The 16990-nt window shown below is 49.2% G+C and overlaps 1 protein-coding gene across 2 annotated transcripts in view; it reads left to right on the top strand.

Moving 5' to 3' along the window:
• Positions 1-355: 355 nt before the first annotated feature.
• LOC148832314 (vascular cell adhesion protein 1-like) overlaps positions 356-16990 on the top strand; it is a 38995-nt gene continuing 22360 nt past the window's right edge. For both annotated transcript variants that reach the window (XM_088919051.1, XM_088919050.1), the window contains exons 1-5: positions 356-486; positions 8576-8908; positions 10089-10373; positions 12050-12364; positions 12793-13071. In XM_088919051.1, the coding sequence (XP_088775177.1) occupies positions 423-486; positions 8576-8908; positions 10089-10373; positions 12050-12364; positions 12793-13071 (1276 nt within the window). In that variant the 5' untranslated portion in view covers positions 356-422. The remainder of the gene's footprint in view (positions 487-8575; positions 8909-10088; positions 10374-12049; positions 12365-12792; positions 13072-16990) is intronic.

Raw genomic sequence — 16990 nt, 5'->3', positions numbered from 1 at the left:
CAATAAAACAGCTGGATGAGATCCTGGATCAATGAACTAGTAACTGCAAAAAAGGCAGTGTAGGCCAAGCAGCCTCCTCTGGCCTGTGTCCTGTCTTGTGACAGAAGTGAGGGAGTGAGGGATAGGAGGAAGAGGTAGGAGTGTACTGCAGAGCATACATGCGTGTCGGTGTCTGCGTCCCTGTGTACGTGTATCATCGCAGACCCTTGTTTCAGAGTGTCAGCATCGGAAGTTTGGAGATACAGAGTGTGAGAAACCGCCAGCGCTGACTGCTGTAATAAATAACAAGCCCTCTCCTTTCTGTTCCTCTTTCTGAGCTGAGAATGGGGCACGATTCTACACCGTGACCAGTCAATTGGTGGTGTGCGTCAGCGAGAGAGATAGACACTCCTCTGCTCGCCCGCAGTCGACACACAGCACACATGGCGCTAGGCTGGACAGGAATTGTGTTCGTGGCCATGTGCCTCCTGTGGCACCTGTGTTCAGGTAAGGAAATGGCACTGGCGGTTCAGAGACACTGGGGCTCTGACGCCCCTCTTGCTGGGAGAGAGGGAGGGGGGCGCAGTCCCTGAACCCAGAGCACAGGCTTCAGAGAGCAGCACTCAGGGGGGAAGGATTCCTGCGCAGCAGCCTCACCTGAGTCGAGCCCCTGCCAGGGTCTGATCGCGGTGAGTCTACCAGGCAGAGCTTTATCTCTTGTACAGAACTGTCTGAGACAAACAGGCAATGTGTGTGTGAGTGAATATGTGTGTCTGTGTGTGTGCGTTTGGCTGTGTGTGTCTGTGCATGGATGTGCACGTGTGTGTGTGCGTGTATGTCTGTGTGTGTGCGAGTTTGTGAGTTTGACAGTGTATACACGTGCGTGTGTATGTGAGTGTGTACATGAGTGCAAGTCTGAGTTTGAGAGTGTGTGCGTGTGTGAGTGTGTGTGCGGTCCTGACAGTGTGCAGAGCTGCAGTGTTCTGAATTGAGATGTGTGTGCGTTTAGGAGCGAGCTTTACCCCGTCCTGGCTTGGCGCAGTTCATGTCCGTCCGCAGGGATGGGGGCAGTCTGTGCTCTTTCAGGGCGCTGGCCTGTTTCAGGGTCCCTAGCCCGGCCCCCTCAGCCGAGCCGTTAACACAAAAGCAGAACCTGAGGTGGAGTGGAGGCGAGGAGAAATTCGGTTGACTAATCTCTGCCTTGCGACATGAGCTGAGGTAGCAGCGGTTCCCCCCGTGCATCGGGACAGCTCTGAAATCACGCAAGAGCCGGAGCTGTCTTATAGGACACTCCAGGTGGGACCCTGACACCCCGAATCCTGCTCTGAGCCCACAGAGAGGAAGGCGCTCCTTTCCTCACGTGATCAGAGAGCTCAGATGTGGCTGTGTTCTCGGGGTGAGTCTACACACCGGGGGGTCCCCAGTGTCTTTTGCTGAAGACGTTCGATGTCTCTGCACAGGAGAGGCGGATTAGGCTGGAGGGCAGGTGCTCAGCTCAGGTGGCCTCTGTTCTCCAGCACTCTCTTTTCTTCATGTGCTACACGGGCCCAGGGGGCCATAGAGGGGACTATTCAAAACTGGAGTTCCAATCTATGAGGTTGCACCCCTAAACCTACTGTCATAGGGGTCAGGATTAATGGGCTGATTTGGACTGAACTACTGTTTCCCGAAAACAGAAAACTGAACTAAAAACCACACACAAGCTCTTTTGAGAGCATACTTCTATTTAAGAGTGTGTCTCTTGACAGAACAGAAGTTTACAGGTTCAGGATATTACATGCTGTTGGCTCTGTTTTGATTAATTGATCATGAGTGACAGTGACTCACTTGAATCACTCTTGCATTTCTCTTACACCTTTGAGAATTTGCCGCAGTGATTAATGGTTTCCTTTGGTGCTACTTTGGTAGAATATTAAAGCAGACTTGCAGATCTTACAGATTACGTGTGAAATTCTGTAGTATGAAATTCTGTAGTATATTGACGTACCAACCCGTTAGGAACACTTAATGATTATAAAAGTGTTTCAGTGCTGTAGGATAAAGCTTTTGCAGGGTAACTAACTAGCACAAAGAATGAACTGTCATGTTTGTAAATGTCAGTCCATCTGCTACAAAAGAGATTGTGTTTCAGTGCTGGTTTGAGTTTGTGAAATAAGTGATCAGATTTGGTGCTGCTCGGTAAAGAAAGATGTGCAGATGTTAACGTTAATCCCTGGAACCCACACGCAGTGCTGCTTGTGCAGTGAGATGTTAAAGTAAATGAGAGGGGTTTTCCTGCACTGTGATCAAAACAGCGTGACAACTCACAGCTGTGCACAGCACAACACTTCCCCTGCTGGAAAAGACAGGTCACTAACAGAACAGTCCCGTTACAATAGGAGCTACAGTCCCAGTACAGTAGAACAGTCCAGTTACAATAGGGGCTACAGTCCCAGTACAGGAGAACAGTCCAGTTACAATAGGAGCTACAGTCCCAGTACAGTAGAACAATTCTGTTACAATAGGAGCTACAGTCCCAGTACAGGAGAACAGTCCTGTTACAATAGGAGCTACAGTCCAGTACAGGAGAACAGTCCTGTTACAATAGGAGCTACAGTCCCAGTACAGTAGAACAATTCTGTTACAATAGGAGCTACAGTCCCAGTACAGGAGAACAGTCCTTTTACAATAGGAGCTACAGTCCAGTACAGGAGAACAGTCCTGTTACAATAGGAGCTACAGTCCCAGTACAGTAGAACAGTCCAGTTACAACAGGGGCTACAGTCCCAGTACAGTAGAACAGTCCAGTTACAACAGGGGCTACAGTCCCAGTACAGAACCACAGGGGTCACTTTCAATATAGATTCTGATAAAGTTCACAAAAACTTATTAAACTTACAGCTTCTTCTACGATAGGGAAGTGGCAAACAGTCACAGCAGCAGGGGAACTGCTAAGAGAGTTCAGACACTTGGAGCGTGGTGTTTAACACGGGTCAGTGCAAGCTGAACCTCTCCACGTGTTAAGAGAGGAATTTATTTGCCATATGTACATGAACATTGGAATTTCTTATTCACCGTTTTACTGGTATGTGCACAGTACAATAGATAACACCACACCATGTGCACAGTACATTACAAAACAGTCAATCATAATAGTTACAGCCAACCATCATGCACAACATAGCACACCAGCAGTCAATGGAATAATAAATGATATTGTGACAAATGTGAGGTTATGAAAATGGTTAAAATCAGGAATAGACTGAGCGGTTAAGTCAATAAGTGAAATAATTCATCATAACCCCCAACTTGTAAGTAATTTCTAGAAATATACCCGAGCGGTTGGTATAATTGTTCTCTGGCACGGCTTTGTTGAATGGAGTAACAATCCAGTCCCACTTGGTTAACATACATTTATTACAATGACAAAACACAAACTACACTACACACAGCACACAAGTTACTCTGTGTACAGTATTTACAAACAAGGCCTAACATTCTAGTCACCCCGAGACCCCCAGACTGCTACTAAGCACTAAACCCTTAATATGCCTACAGAGGCCACCCAAGAGATGAGCTGCTTTCTACTAAATAAGAATCAGCCTACACTTAAATCTCTCTCTCTCTGCACCCTGGATGCCACAGAATGAATGGGAGCCTATATCCCTATCCATAAAATGCACCCTAATCAGGAAAGACGTTTCTCACTGAGTTACCAGGAAGCCCAAGCTCCCTGAAAACACAGAATAGCGCTCTCTCTACAAGGCTCGAATACTTGGCTCCAGTCAGGTTCTGTTTGGATGATCATGAAGTAGGGGCTCTCGCCAACTCCTCTGGGCTCCTCTCTCTTCTCCTTCTTCTTCTCCTGTCTTCCTCCCCTCCTCTCAGGCTCTTAATGTGATCTTACATTGTCGGTTTCTGCCCTGCTCCTTTGCCATCATTAACCCAGAACGTGCCTAGGTATGCTAAGATAACTTGTTCAGTTGTTTCTGCTCAAGGGACCCCCCAGACCTCAGCAAACATCCTCTCTCCTTCCACGTTTGAAGTGTTTACTCTTCCCAGTGTCACAGACTTTATCTGAAATCTAAGAGACACTTCTAAGTCACCTAAAGCTGTAACAATATTATACCACATACAACAGAATAATAACACCATGTATCTAGTGCAGAGGCACATTGAGGTCTGAGGCATTGCACAGTTAGCTGTTAATGTGCGCTGCTGTAGGGTAGAAGCTGAGTCTAGGGGTCTGTGCTTCAGTGATGCGGTACCGCTTGCCAGAGTGCAGGGGGGAGGGGAGAACAGTTTGTGTCCGGAATGGCTGGGATCCTGGATGATGGATCGGGCTTCATTGCGACAGCGGATAGTGTGGATCTCACCGACTGATGGTGAGTCGCTTCCTGTAATCATCTGTACCACTGCCACAGCCCCTCATAGAGAGTCTTTACCTTGTTTGGTACTATTTCTGTACCACACAGTGAAGACACTCTCTCTATGGTGCCGTGGTAGAGGGTCCTGAGGAACTGCGTTTCTTTAGGCACCTCAGAAAGTGGAGACACTGCCGTGCTTTTTCAGACCGGCTGAGTGTCTTGAGCTCAGGCCAAGCAGGTGGAGATCTGCAGGGTGAGGAACCTGAAGCCGCTGACAGTTTCCACTGCTGTGCCCTGCTGCGGGCGTGACTCCCTCTGGGGCTCCTGAAGTCCACAATGTGCTCTCTTGTCTTGTGGACATTCAGGGCCAGGTTGCTGTCAAGACATCATCTTGTCAGATGCTCCACCTCACTCCTGTATGTAGACGCATCACTGATGCTGATCAGCCCAATGACTGCGGTTGCTGCTGTATGATTGTACAGTCATAGGTGAACCAGGACTGAGACAGCTGTCTTGGCCAGCTCCAGTTTTTAGGAGATCGAGGAGGTAGAGGACATATTGTTGCCAATTTTTACCACCTGAGGTCAGGAAATCCAGTATCCAGTTAAAGATGGAGTTGCATAAATCTAACTTCCTGCGTTTTGTGGCTTTATGTCATGGTAGGAGTTTTGGTCACTGATTTTTAAGTGTAGCCAATACTTTATTTCTCTCTACTGTCTTTGTGTTAGTAATGGGTCTTGGTAAGTAACAGTCTTTCTGTTGTTTGTATTTTGGTACAGGTTTTCAAAGTATGTTTGCCAGATTGTTCCATTTTGGATGGCCAGTTCTTCTGGTTTTGATTTAATGTTTTCCACTTCTCCCAGAAGCAGATCTGATTTAGTGACTCCTCAATTTCTGCGAGTTGTTTATGTTTGTGTTTCTTTTCTTTTTCAGTGTGTGTTTGTAATGTTTTACCGTTTTGCGGTAGCTGAGGTGCAGGTCTGTTTTTGTTTTGAATGTTTTCGTAGTGCTTTTCTGATGTTTTTGCACTCTGTATCAAATCACTTTTCTTTTGCATCTGTTTTCTGGTAGTTTTTGATTTTGTTGTTTTTAGCTTAGATTTTGATGCTAGTTTGTGGAATAGGTGATTTAGTTTTTGTGTGGCCAAGTTTATGTCTAATTTGTTGGTTTGATACGGAGTGTTTAGGAATGTGTCCAACAGTGTCTGAATTTCTTCATTGCCCAGTGCAGTTTGGTATCTGTCTAGGCTGTCTGTGTCCCATCTGTACGCCTGGTTGAGGTCGTACAGCAGGCTGGGCTGTGTCAGTGTGTCTCTGCGCTGGTGTGCTCTCTTCATGTAGAGTGTGATCTGGCTGTGGTTGGAGAGAGGGGTTTGTGGTCTGACAGTGAAGGCACTGATACAGGAGGGGTCCAGGTCAGTGATGGCGTAGACCACCACACTGCTGCCCAGAGCCGAGCTGTAGGTGAACCTGATTAGAGAGTCCCCTCTGGTCCTGCCGTTGATGATGTAGAGGCCCAGCCCTTGACAGAGCTGGAGCAGCTCATGCCCGGTGCTGTTGACCGTGGTGTCATGGCTGCACCTGTGTGAGGTGACCGGTGTGTAGTGCAGAGGGGATTGTCCGAATACGTGAATGTTTCCCAGTGTGCTGGTGAAGTCTTTACTTTTTCTCTACAGATGATTTTTCCTTTGATTTTAAGCCAAACTCGTGACTCTTCTCTCTTTACTAATTGTATGGAGTGACTGAGCTCCGCTCTGTACCACACAATGATCCCCCCAGAGTCTCTGCCCCGGGTGATTTGGGTTTTTTTGACAGAGGGCACCATGATCTCCTTGTAGCCAAGTCTCCCCGACACCATGTCTCCTGTAGGATCATGTCTGTCTCCTTTACACTTTGATGAACTCAGGATCAGTGCTGATGAGCCCAGACCCTGAATGTTCCACATGCTGTTTGATAGTGATCTCACTGTGTGCATTTGAATTTTCCTTGCAGTTGTTATTGTTCTCTGGAGCTGTACCACATTCGTGTCGTACATATACATCATCAACAAAAACAGAGTATTGTGCTGGATGTGTGTCTGTCGCTGTGGGAGATGGTGGTTCAGCTCATAAGCCGGGTGCAGATGAGGTTCAGGAGGTGCTGGATTTCTCCCAGTTCCAAACCTCTCGGATCCACTGGGGTCCGTTTGGGGTGCAGGGGGGTGCAGTGGGTGTGGTGTTTGCTATGGTGGGGGTACTGGGTAAGAGGGAGTTGGCGGTGGGGGTTGTAGGGGTGTCAGGTTGTGTGGAGGTGGGTGTGTCTTTGTGGGTTGGGGGTGGGTGTTGTGTGTTGTGTGTGTCATGGGCCTCAGGGCTGTTCTGTTGCAGTGGGGGCTGCAGTGGGAAGCAGTGAGTTTCCTCGGCTGGTCTTTGAGGGTCTTGCTTGTCCTCTTTGCGAGCTGCAGCTCCTCTCTCAGCTCCGCTACGTCCGACTGCAGCTTTCTGTTGTCCTGCAGCAGCTCTTCAATCTGTTCCCTGAGCTGTTGATTGGAGGTTTTGCATTCATTCCTGTATTTGCATGGAGATCTGTAGAAACATCCTCCGTGTGCAGAGAAAAACACCTAACAACGGGTGCAGGGCCGAATTAGGCCAGTACCCACTATTGATGAACATACAGAAAAGAATCTTAAAGTGTTGGCTACACCTAAAAAACAGCGACCAAAATTCCTACCACCACAAAGCCCTGCTGAGCCAAGAGCTGAGCCCAAAACAGAGCCCCCTGAGCCAGCTGGTCCTGAGGCTCACCGACCTGAGCCACACCGACACTAACCAGCCTCAGGACAGCACTGCTAGAGCACCACAACTCAGACTCAACCACATCACAGCACAGATCAAACAGCAATATCTCACACACTGGGACACACACAAACACAACATTAACTGGAATGCTACAGAACCCTAAACAGACAATACACACTAGCTGAATATTTGACCAAGATAAGAAAGAGGGAAAAGAAACAGACCCTGAGGAAGTACAGGCTCAGTGACACAGCCTGGCCATAGAAACTGGACACAGGCAGACCCGGCTGTCCAGAGAGGACAGGCTCAGTGACACAGCCTGGCCATAGAAACTGGACACAGACAGACCTGGCTGTCCAGAGAGGACAGGCTCAGTGACCACAGCCTGGACACAGAAACTAGACTCAGACAGACCTGGCTGTCCAGAGAGGACAGGCTCAGTGACACAGCCTGGCCATAGAAACTGGACACAGACAGACCTGGCTGTCCAGAGAGGACAGGCTGTGCTCCCACTGCCAGCGGGGAGAAATAGAGACAGAGGTGCACTTCCTACTGCACTGAAACAGATACTCTGGGATTAGACAAACATTCTTCACCAAATTTACAAATGTAATCCCAGCACTTCCACACCTGTCAGAATCACAACAGGTCCCAATCCTGCTGGGAGAGGGAGGAGGGAACTCATCTGAACTAGCAGCCCAGTATGTGATCTCCTGTCACAGCCTGAGGACCAGTGAGTCTGTCTCCCTATAATGCTCCATCTGTCTACAGTATATGTACATATTTTATGATATATCTTTGTTGTAAATGTCTGTAATAATAATAATAATAATAATAATAATAATAATAATAATAATAATAATAATAATAATAATAATAATTGCTTACACATAACTCTCCTGTTATGCCCCCAAGCTCTGGAACTCTCTCCCAAGGATATCAGAGAGTCACCTTCTCTAAACGCCTTCAAATCCAGACTCAAAACCCTCTTCTTCAGAAAAGCCTTTACTGAACTGGTTCAACTCTTCACCCCTCTGCTTTTCACCCTGCACCCTGCACCCTGTCTCTCTCTGTGTCTCTGTAGGGGTCAGTCCAGAGGTCACAGTGTCTCAGTCTCTCTCTATGTCTCTGTAGGGGTCAGTCCAGAGGTCACAGTGTCTCAGTCTCTCTCTCTTTGTCTCTGTAGGGGTCAGTCCAGAGGTCACAGTGTCTCAGTCTCTCTCTTTGTCTCTGTAGGGGTCAGTCCAGAGGTCACAATGTCTCAGTGTCTCTGTAGGGGTCAATCCAGAGGTCACAGTGTCTCAGTCTCTCTGTGTCTCTGTAGGGGTCAGTCCAGAGGTCACAGTCTCTCAGTCTCTCTCTGTGTCTCTGTAGGGGTCAGTCCAGAGGTCACAGTGTCTCAGTGTCTCTCTGTGTCTCTGTAGGGGTCAGTCCAGAGGTCACAGTGTCTCAGTCTCTCTCTGTGTCTCTGTAGGGCTCAGTCCAGAGGTCACAGTGTCTCAGCCCCAGTCCTCGGTCACTGCGGACCCAGGAGACAGTGTCACTCTGAACTGTACTCTGTCCCGTTTGGCACTGGGACCCTTGAAGTGGTCCAGAGGAACAGGGCCTCAGAAACAACAACTTGACATCAAACCTGCTGAGACTCCCGGTCATATATCCTGGGCAATATCAAATCACCAAACAGACAAGACCATCGTGATCTCAGAGCTGTCAGTCGGAGACTCTGGGGTCTATTACTGTGAGTGGTACAGATCCAGTCAGGATCAACCCAGCGCGTCTGGATCAGGAATCACACTGACCGTCAGAGGTGAGTGGAGACAGTCAGGACAGAGTGTGTGTGAGTGAGTGTGATGTTCAGAGTCACAGACACACACGCCCCAGTCCCTCTGTGTGTGTGTAGTGTTCAGAGTCACAGACACACACGCCCCAGTCCTTGTGTGTGTGTAGTGTTCAGAGTCACAGACACACACGACCCAGTCCCTCTGTGTGTGTGAATTGTTCAGAGTCACAGACACACACACCCCAGTCCTTGTGTGTGTGTAGTGTTCAGTCACAGACACACACGCCCCAGTCCCTCTGTGTGTGTGAATTGTTCAGAGTCACAGACACACACACCCCAGTCCTTGTGTGTGTGTAGTGTTCAGTCACAGACACACACGCCCCAGTCCTTGTGTGTGTGTAGTGTTCAGTCACAGACACACACGCCCCAGTCCCTCTGTGTGTGTGAATTGTTCAGAGTCACAGACACACACACCCCAGTCCTTGTGTGTGTGTAGTGTTCAGTCACAGACACACACGCCCCCAGTCCTTGTGTGTGTGTAGTGTTCAGTCACAGACACACACGCCCCAGTCCCTCTGTGTGTGTGAATTGTTCAGAGTCACAGACACACACGCCCCAGTCCTTGTGTGTGTGTAGTGTTCAGTCACAGACACACACGCCCCAGTCCCTCTGTGTGTGTGAATTGTTCAGAGTCTCAGACACACACACCCCAGTCTCTGTGTGTGTAGTGTTCAGTCACAGACACACACGCCCCAGTCCCTCTGTGTGTGTGTAGTGTTCAGAGTCACAGACACACACGCCCCAGTGTGTGTGTAGTGTTCAGAGAGGCACCAGTCCCTGTGTCCTAACACATGCTGCTGTCCCACGTCACCCTGGGAGAACTGCAGGACTAGCACGAGAAACAAGGAATTGGGTAGAATGAATGCTTTTACACTGCTTAATCCCACTAACAGGATTCAATCCTGGGAGTGTGTGCTCTTCTGCATGGGGGCTGGGTGTCATTCTGCCCAAAGTCTATGTGCTAAAGTGAGCTCTTAATATTGTTACTGACTTATGTACGGTACACTGATACAGCCCAGTCAGTGTGGTTTATTTACAGAGACTCAGCCCAGACCTTAATGTTCATGTATATTCATGTCTATTGAGAAATTGTACAGGTACTGGTGGTTGAAGCCTAGAGACGCAGTATTTTCTCCATTCCTCACAGGAAAGCCCATCATCACTCCCCCAGCTGGGAGAGCCAGCCCAGGAGAGAGGGTGACCCTGTCCTGTGAGTCCGAGGGGGCTGGAGACACTCCTCTGAGCTGGGACAGAGACGGACAGACACAGACTGGAGTCCAGGAGAGACATCTGACCGACAGGAGCAGGAGCTCTCTGACCCTGACTGCTGCCCCCAGCTTCGTCACCTCCACAGTGCGCTGTCTGATCCCACCAGCCACAGGCAAAGACACACCAGTGTCCACTGCACTCCAGCTCCGAGACTTCATCACAGGTCAGTATACAGACCACTGTCCACTGTCCACAACCTCACAACCTCAGAGATATCATCACAGGTCTGTATACAGACCACTGTCCGCTGTCCACAACCTCACAACCTCAGAGATATCATCACAGGTCAGTATACAGACCACTGTCCGCTGTCCACAACCTCAGACATCATCACTCATCAGTATACAGACCACTGTCCACTGCCCACTGTCCATAACCTCACAACCTCAGACATCATCACAGTCAGTATACAGACCACTGTCCACTGTCCACAACCTCACAACCTCAGAGATATCATCACAGGTCTGTATACAGACCACTGTCCGCTGTCCACAACCTCAGACATCATCACAGGTCAGTATACAGACCACTGTCCGCTGTCCACAACCTCACAACCTCAGAGATATCATCACAGGTCTGTATACAGACCACTGTCCACTGTCCACAACCTCACACATCATCACTCGTCAGTATACAGACCACTGTCCACTGTCCACAACCTCACACATCATCATTCCTCAGTATACAGACCACTGTCCACTGTCCACAACCTTACACATCATCACAGTCAGTATACAGACCACTGTCCACTGTCCACTGTCCACAACCTAAGACATCATTACAGGTCAGTATACAGACCACTGTCCACTGTCCACACCCTCAGACATCATCACAGTCAGTATACAGACCACTGTCCACAACTTCAGACATCATCACTGGTCAGTATACAGACCACTGTCCACTGTCCACAACCTCACACATCATCACTGGTCAGTATACAGACCACTGTCCACTGTCCACAACCTCACACATCATCACTCGTCAGTATACAGACCACTGTCCATTGTCCACAACCTCACGACATCAGACATCATCACAGGCCAGTATACAGACCACTGTCCACTGTCCACAACCTCACAACCTCAGACATCATCACAGGTCAGTATACAGATCACTGTCCACAATCTGAGACATCACCACAGGTCAGTATACAGAACTGTACATTACCAGTATTATCCTACAGAACAATACTGTACAGAAGGCACCGGTCTCTGTTCTAGAGTACAGTGAAGCTCGAACAGTATGAAATGTTCAGTAATGACAGTACAGACAGCCCCTCTCCTGCTGTTGGAAACTCAGCTCAACTTCAGCTCACAGTGCAGTATCCAGGACTCACTGTAGACAGAGCCTCACTCTCTTATTATTCAACTCTGACAGCGGCTCTGCAGCCTCTCCCTCAGTGTTTAGCTCTGACAGCGGCTCTGAAGACTCTCCCTCAGTGTTCAGGTCTCACATCTGCTCTGTTGCCTCTCAGTCAGTGCTCAGGTCTTACATCTGCTGTGCTGCCTCTCCCTCAGTGTTCAGCTCTCACAGCAGCTCTATTGCCTCTCCCTCAGTGCTCAGGCCTCACAGCAGCTCTCCTGCCTCTAGCCTCAGTGTTCAGGTCTCACAGCAGCTCTGCTGCCTCACCCTCAGTGTTCAGGTCTCACAGCTGCTCTCCTGCCTCTCCCTCAGTGTTCAGGTCTCACAGCAGCTCTGCGTCCTCTCCCTCAGTAATTAGCTCTCGCAAGGTCTCTTCTGTCTCTCCCTCAATGTTCAGCTCTGACAGCTGCCCTGCTGTCTCTCCCTCTGTGTTCAAGTCTAACAAAAGGCTTGTCTGTCTCTTCCCTGTCTTCCCAGTTCCACCTGCAGTGAAGGTCACTGGGCAGACCCAGCTGGTCCAGGGTCAGTCTGCCAACCTCACCTGCCAGCTCTCCGGCTTCTACCCTGTCAACTGGACCCTGCAGTGGCTCCTCAATGACAAGACTCTGGACACCCAGGCTGGCACACAGATCTCCAGGACTGAACCCCAGCCCAGTGAGGAGGGCACCTTCACACAGTCCAGCCTGGTCCAGCTCACAGGCAGCCTGGAGCTCAGGGCAGCAGCGCTGGTCTGCCAGGCGGAGTTCGTAGGCAATCACACTGAGAGAGACTCCATCACACTGAGGGTCAGAGGTCAGTGTGTTACTGTGTGTGTCTGTACTGACCCTGAGAGACACTGTCACACTGAGGGTCAGAGGTCAGTGTGTTACTGTGTGTGTCTGTACTGACCCTGAGAGACACTGTCACACTGAGGGTCAGAGGTCAGTGTGTTACTGTGTGTCTGTACTGACCCTGAGAGACACTGTCACACTGAGGGTCAGAGGTCAGTGTGTTACTGTGTGTGTCTGTACTGACCCTCAGAGACACTGTCCCACTGAGGGTCAGAGGTCAGTTTGTTACTGTGTGTCTGTACTGACCCTGAGAGACATTGTCACACTGAGGGTCAGAGGTCAGTGTGTTACTGTGTATCTGTACTGACCCTGAGAGAGATGGTGTCACAGTGAGGGTCAAAGGTGAGAGGTCACAGGACAGAAATGTTCATTTATCTCTGTCTCCACCAGGGTCTCCTCACATTACAGCCCCAGAGAGGAGGGTGAAGTCAGGAGATAACCTGACTCTGAGCTGTGGGTCTGTGGGCGACACTGACACCCCCCTGTCCTGGAGGGTAGGAATGAAGATCATGTCTGGGGAACAGAGCCGCCTTCCCTCTTCATCTTTCCAGGGAAGCTCAAGCAGTCTGACACTGAGGGCTGACAAGAGCTTCATCAGGGAAACTGTGTTCTGTGAAATTCCTGAGACTGACTTGTCTGCATCCCTGAGACTGGAGTCTGTTTTCACAGGTACTACAGCACTGTACTGACTGTCTGAGACTGGAGTCTGTTCTCACTACAGCACTGTACTGTCTGTCTGAGACTGGAGTCTGTTCTCACTACATCACTGTACTGTCTGTCTGAGACTGGAGTCTGTTCTCACTACAGCACTGTACTGTCTGTCTGGGACTGGAGTCTGTTCTCACTACAGCACTGTACTGTCTGACTGGAGTCTGTTCTCACTACAACACTGTACTGTCTGACTGGAGTCTGTTCTCACTACAGCACTGTACTGTCTGTCTGAGACTGGAGTCTGTTCTCACTACAGCACTGTACTGTCTGTCTGAGACTGGAGTCTGTTCTCACTACAGCACTGTACTGTCTGACTGGAGTCTGTTCTCACTACAGCACTGTACTGTCTGTCTGAGACTGGAGTCTGTTCTCACTACAGCACTGTACTGTCTGTCTGAGACTGGAGTCTGTTCTCTCTACAGCACTGTACTGTCTGTCTGAGACTGGAGTCTGTTCTCACTACAGCACTGTACTGTCTGTCTGAGACTGGAGTCTGTTCTCACTACAGCACTGTACTGTCTGACTGGAGTCTGTTCTCACTACAGCACTGTACTGTCTGTCTGAGACTGGAGTCTGTTCTCACTACAGCACTGTACTGTCTGTCTGAGACTGGAGTCTATTCTCACTACAGCACTGTACTGTCTGTCTGAGACTGGAGTCTGTTCTCACTACAGCACTGTACTGTCTGACTGGAGTCTGTTCTCACTACAGCACTGTACTGTCTGACTGGAGTCTGTTCTCACTACAGCACTGTACTGTCTGTCTGAGAGTGGAGTCTGTTCTCACTACAGCACTGTACTGTCTGTCTGAGAGTGGAGTCTGTTCTCACTACAGCACTGTACTGTCTGTCTGAGACTGGAGTCTGTTCTCACTACAGCACTGTACTGTCTGTCTGAGACTGGAGTCTGTTCTCACTACAGCACTGTACTGTCTGTCTGAGACTGGAGTCTGTTCTCACTACAGCACTGTACTGTCTGTCTGAGACTGGAGTCTGTTCTCACTACAGCACTGTACGGTCTGTCTGAGACTGGAGTCTGTTCTCACTACAGCACTGTACTGTCTGTCTGAGACTGGAGTCTGTTCTCACTACAGCACTGTACTGTCTGTCTGAGACTGGAGTCTGTTCTCTCTACAGCACTGTACTGTCTGTCTGAGACTGGAGTCTGTTCTCACTACAGCACTGTACTGTCTGTCTGAGACTGGAGTCTGTTCTCACTACAGCACTGTACTGTCTGTCTGAGACTGGAGTCTGTTCTCACTACAGCACTATACTGTCTGTCTGAGACTGGAGTCTGTTCTCTCTACAGCACTGTACTGTCTGTCTGAGACTGGAGTCTGTTCTCACTACAGCACTGTACTGTCTGTCTGAGACTGGAGTCTGTTCTCACTACAGCACTGTACTGTCTGCCTGAGACTGGAGTCTGTTCTCACTACAACACTGTACTGTCTGACTGGAGTCTGTTCTCACTACAGCACTGTACTGTCTGTCTGAGACTGGAGTCTGTTCTCACTACAGCACTATACTGTCTGTCTGAGACTGGAGTCTGTTCTCACTACAGCACTGTACTGTCTGTCTGAGACTGGAGTCTGTTCTCACTACAGCACTGTACTGTCTGACTGGAGTCTGTTCTCACTACAGCACTGTACTGTCTGACTGGAGTCTGTTCTCACTACAGCACTGTACTGTCTGTCTGAGACTGGAATCTGTTCTCACTACAGCACTGTACTGTCTGTCTGACACTGGAGTCTGTTCTCACTACAGCACTGTACTGTCTGTCTGAGACTGGAGTCTGTTCTCACTACAGCACTGTACTGTCTGCCTGAGACTGGAGTCTGTTCTCACTACAACACTGTACTGTCTGACTGGAGTCTGTTCTCACTACAGCACTGTACTGTCTGTCTGAGACTGGAGTCTGTTCTCACTACAGCACTGTACTGTCTGTCTGAGACTGGAGTCTGTTCTCACTACAGCACTGTACTATCTGTCTGAGACTGGAGTCTGTTCTCACTACAGCACTGTACTGTCTGACTGGAGTCTGTTCTCACTACAGCACTGTACTGTCTGACTGGAGTCTGTTCTCACTACAGCTCTGTACTGTCTGTCTGAGACTGGAGTCTGTTCTCACTACAGCACTGTACTGTCTGTCTGAAACTGGAGTCTGTTCTCACTACAGCACTGTACTGTCTGTCTGAGACTGGAGTCTGTTCTCACTACAGCACTGTACTGTCTGTCTGAGACTGGAGTCTGTTCTCACTACAGCACTGTACTGTCTGTCTGAGACTGGAGTCTGTTCTCACTACAGCACTGTACGGTCTGTCTGAGACTGGAGTCTGTTCTCACTACAACACTACTGTCTGTCTGAGACTGGAGTCTGTTCTCACTACAGCACTGTACTGTCTGTCTGAGACTGGAGTCTGTTCTCACAGGTACTACAGCACTGTACTGTCTGTCTGAGCCTGGAGTCTGTTCTCACTACAGCACTGTACTGTCTGTCTGAGACTGGAGTCTGTTCTCACTACAGCACTGTACTGTCTGTCTGAGACTGGAGTCTGTTCTCACTACAGCACTGTACTGTCTGTCTGAGACTGGAGTCTGTTCTCACTACAGCACTGTACTGTCTGCCTGAGACTGGAGTCTGTTCTCACTACAACACTGTACTGTCTGACTGGAGTCTGTTCTCACTACAGCACTGTACTGTCTGTCTGAGACTGGAGTCTGTTCTCACTACAGCACTATACTGTCTGTCTGAGACTGGAGTCTGTTCTCACTACAGCACTGTACTGTCTGTCTGAGACTGGAGTCTGTTCTCACTACAGCACTGTACTGTCTGACTGGAGTCTGTTCTCACTACAGCACTGTACTGTCTGACTGGAGTCTGTTCTCACTACAGCACTGTACTGTCTGTCTGAGACTGGAATCTGTTCTCACTACAGCACTGTACTGTCTGTCTGACACTGGAGTCTGTTCTCACTACAGCACTGTACTGTCTGTCTGAGACTGGAGTCTGTTCTCACTACAGCACTGTACTGTCTGTCTGAGACTGGAGTCTGTTCTCACTACAGCACTGTACTGTCTGCCTGAGACTGGAGTCTGTTCTCACTACAACACTGTACTGTCTGACTGGAGTCTGTTCTCACTACAGCACTGTACTGTCTGTCTGAGACTGGAGTCTGTTCTCACTACAGCACTGTACTGTCTGTCTGAGACTGGAGTCTGTTCTCACTACAGCACTGTACTGTCTGTCTGAGACTGGAGTCTGTTCTCACTACAGCACTGTACTGTCTGACTGGAGTCTGTTCTCACTACAGCACTGTACTGTCTGTCTGAGACTGGAGTCTGTTCTCACTACAGCACTGTACTGTCTGTCTGAGACTGGAGTCTGTTCTCACTACAGCACTGTACTGTCTGTCTGAGACTGGAGTCTGTTCTCACTACAGCACTGTACGGTCTGTCTGAGACTGGAGTCTGTTCTCACTACAACACTACTGTCTGTCTGAGACTGGAGTCTGTTCTCACTACAGCACTGTACTGTCTGTCTGAGACTGGAGTCTGTTCTCACAGGTACTACAGCACTGTACTGTCTGTCTGAGCCTGGAGTCTGTTCTCACTACAGCACTGTACTGTCTGTCTGAGACTGGAGTCTGTTCTCACTACAGCACTGTACTGTCTGTCTGAGACTGGAGTCTGTTCTCACTACAGCACTGTACTGTCTGTCTGAGACTGGAGTCTGTTCTCACTACAGCACTGGACTGTCTGTCTGAGACTGGAGTCTGTACTCAATACAGCACTGTACTGTCTGTCTGAGACTGGAGTCTGTTCTCACAGGTACTACAGCACTGTACTGTCTGTCTGAGACTGGAGTCTGTTCTCACTACA

This window comes from Atractosteus spatula, chromosome 6 (genome assembly GCF_055471065.1).
Source record: "Atractosteus spatula isolate fAtrSpa1 chromosome 6, fAtrSpa1.hap1, whole genome shotgun sequence".
Lineage (NCBI taxonomy): Eukaryota > Metazoa > Chordata > Actinopteri > Semionotiformes > Lepisosteidae > Atractosteus > Atractosteus spatula.
The sequence above is the reverse complement of the archived record's forward strand: the minus strand, read 5'-3'. Positions and strand labels throughout refer to the sequence as shown.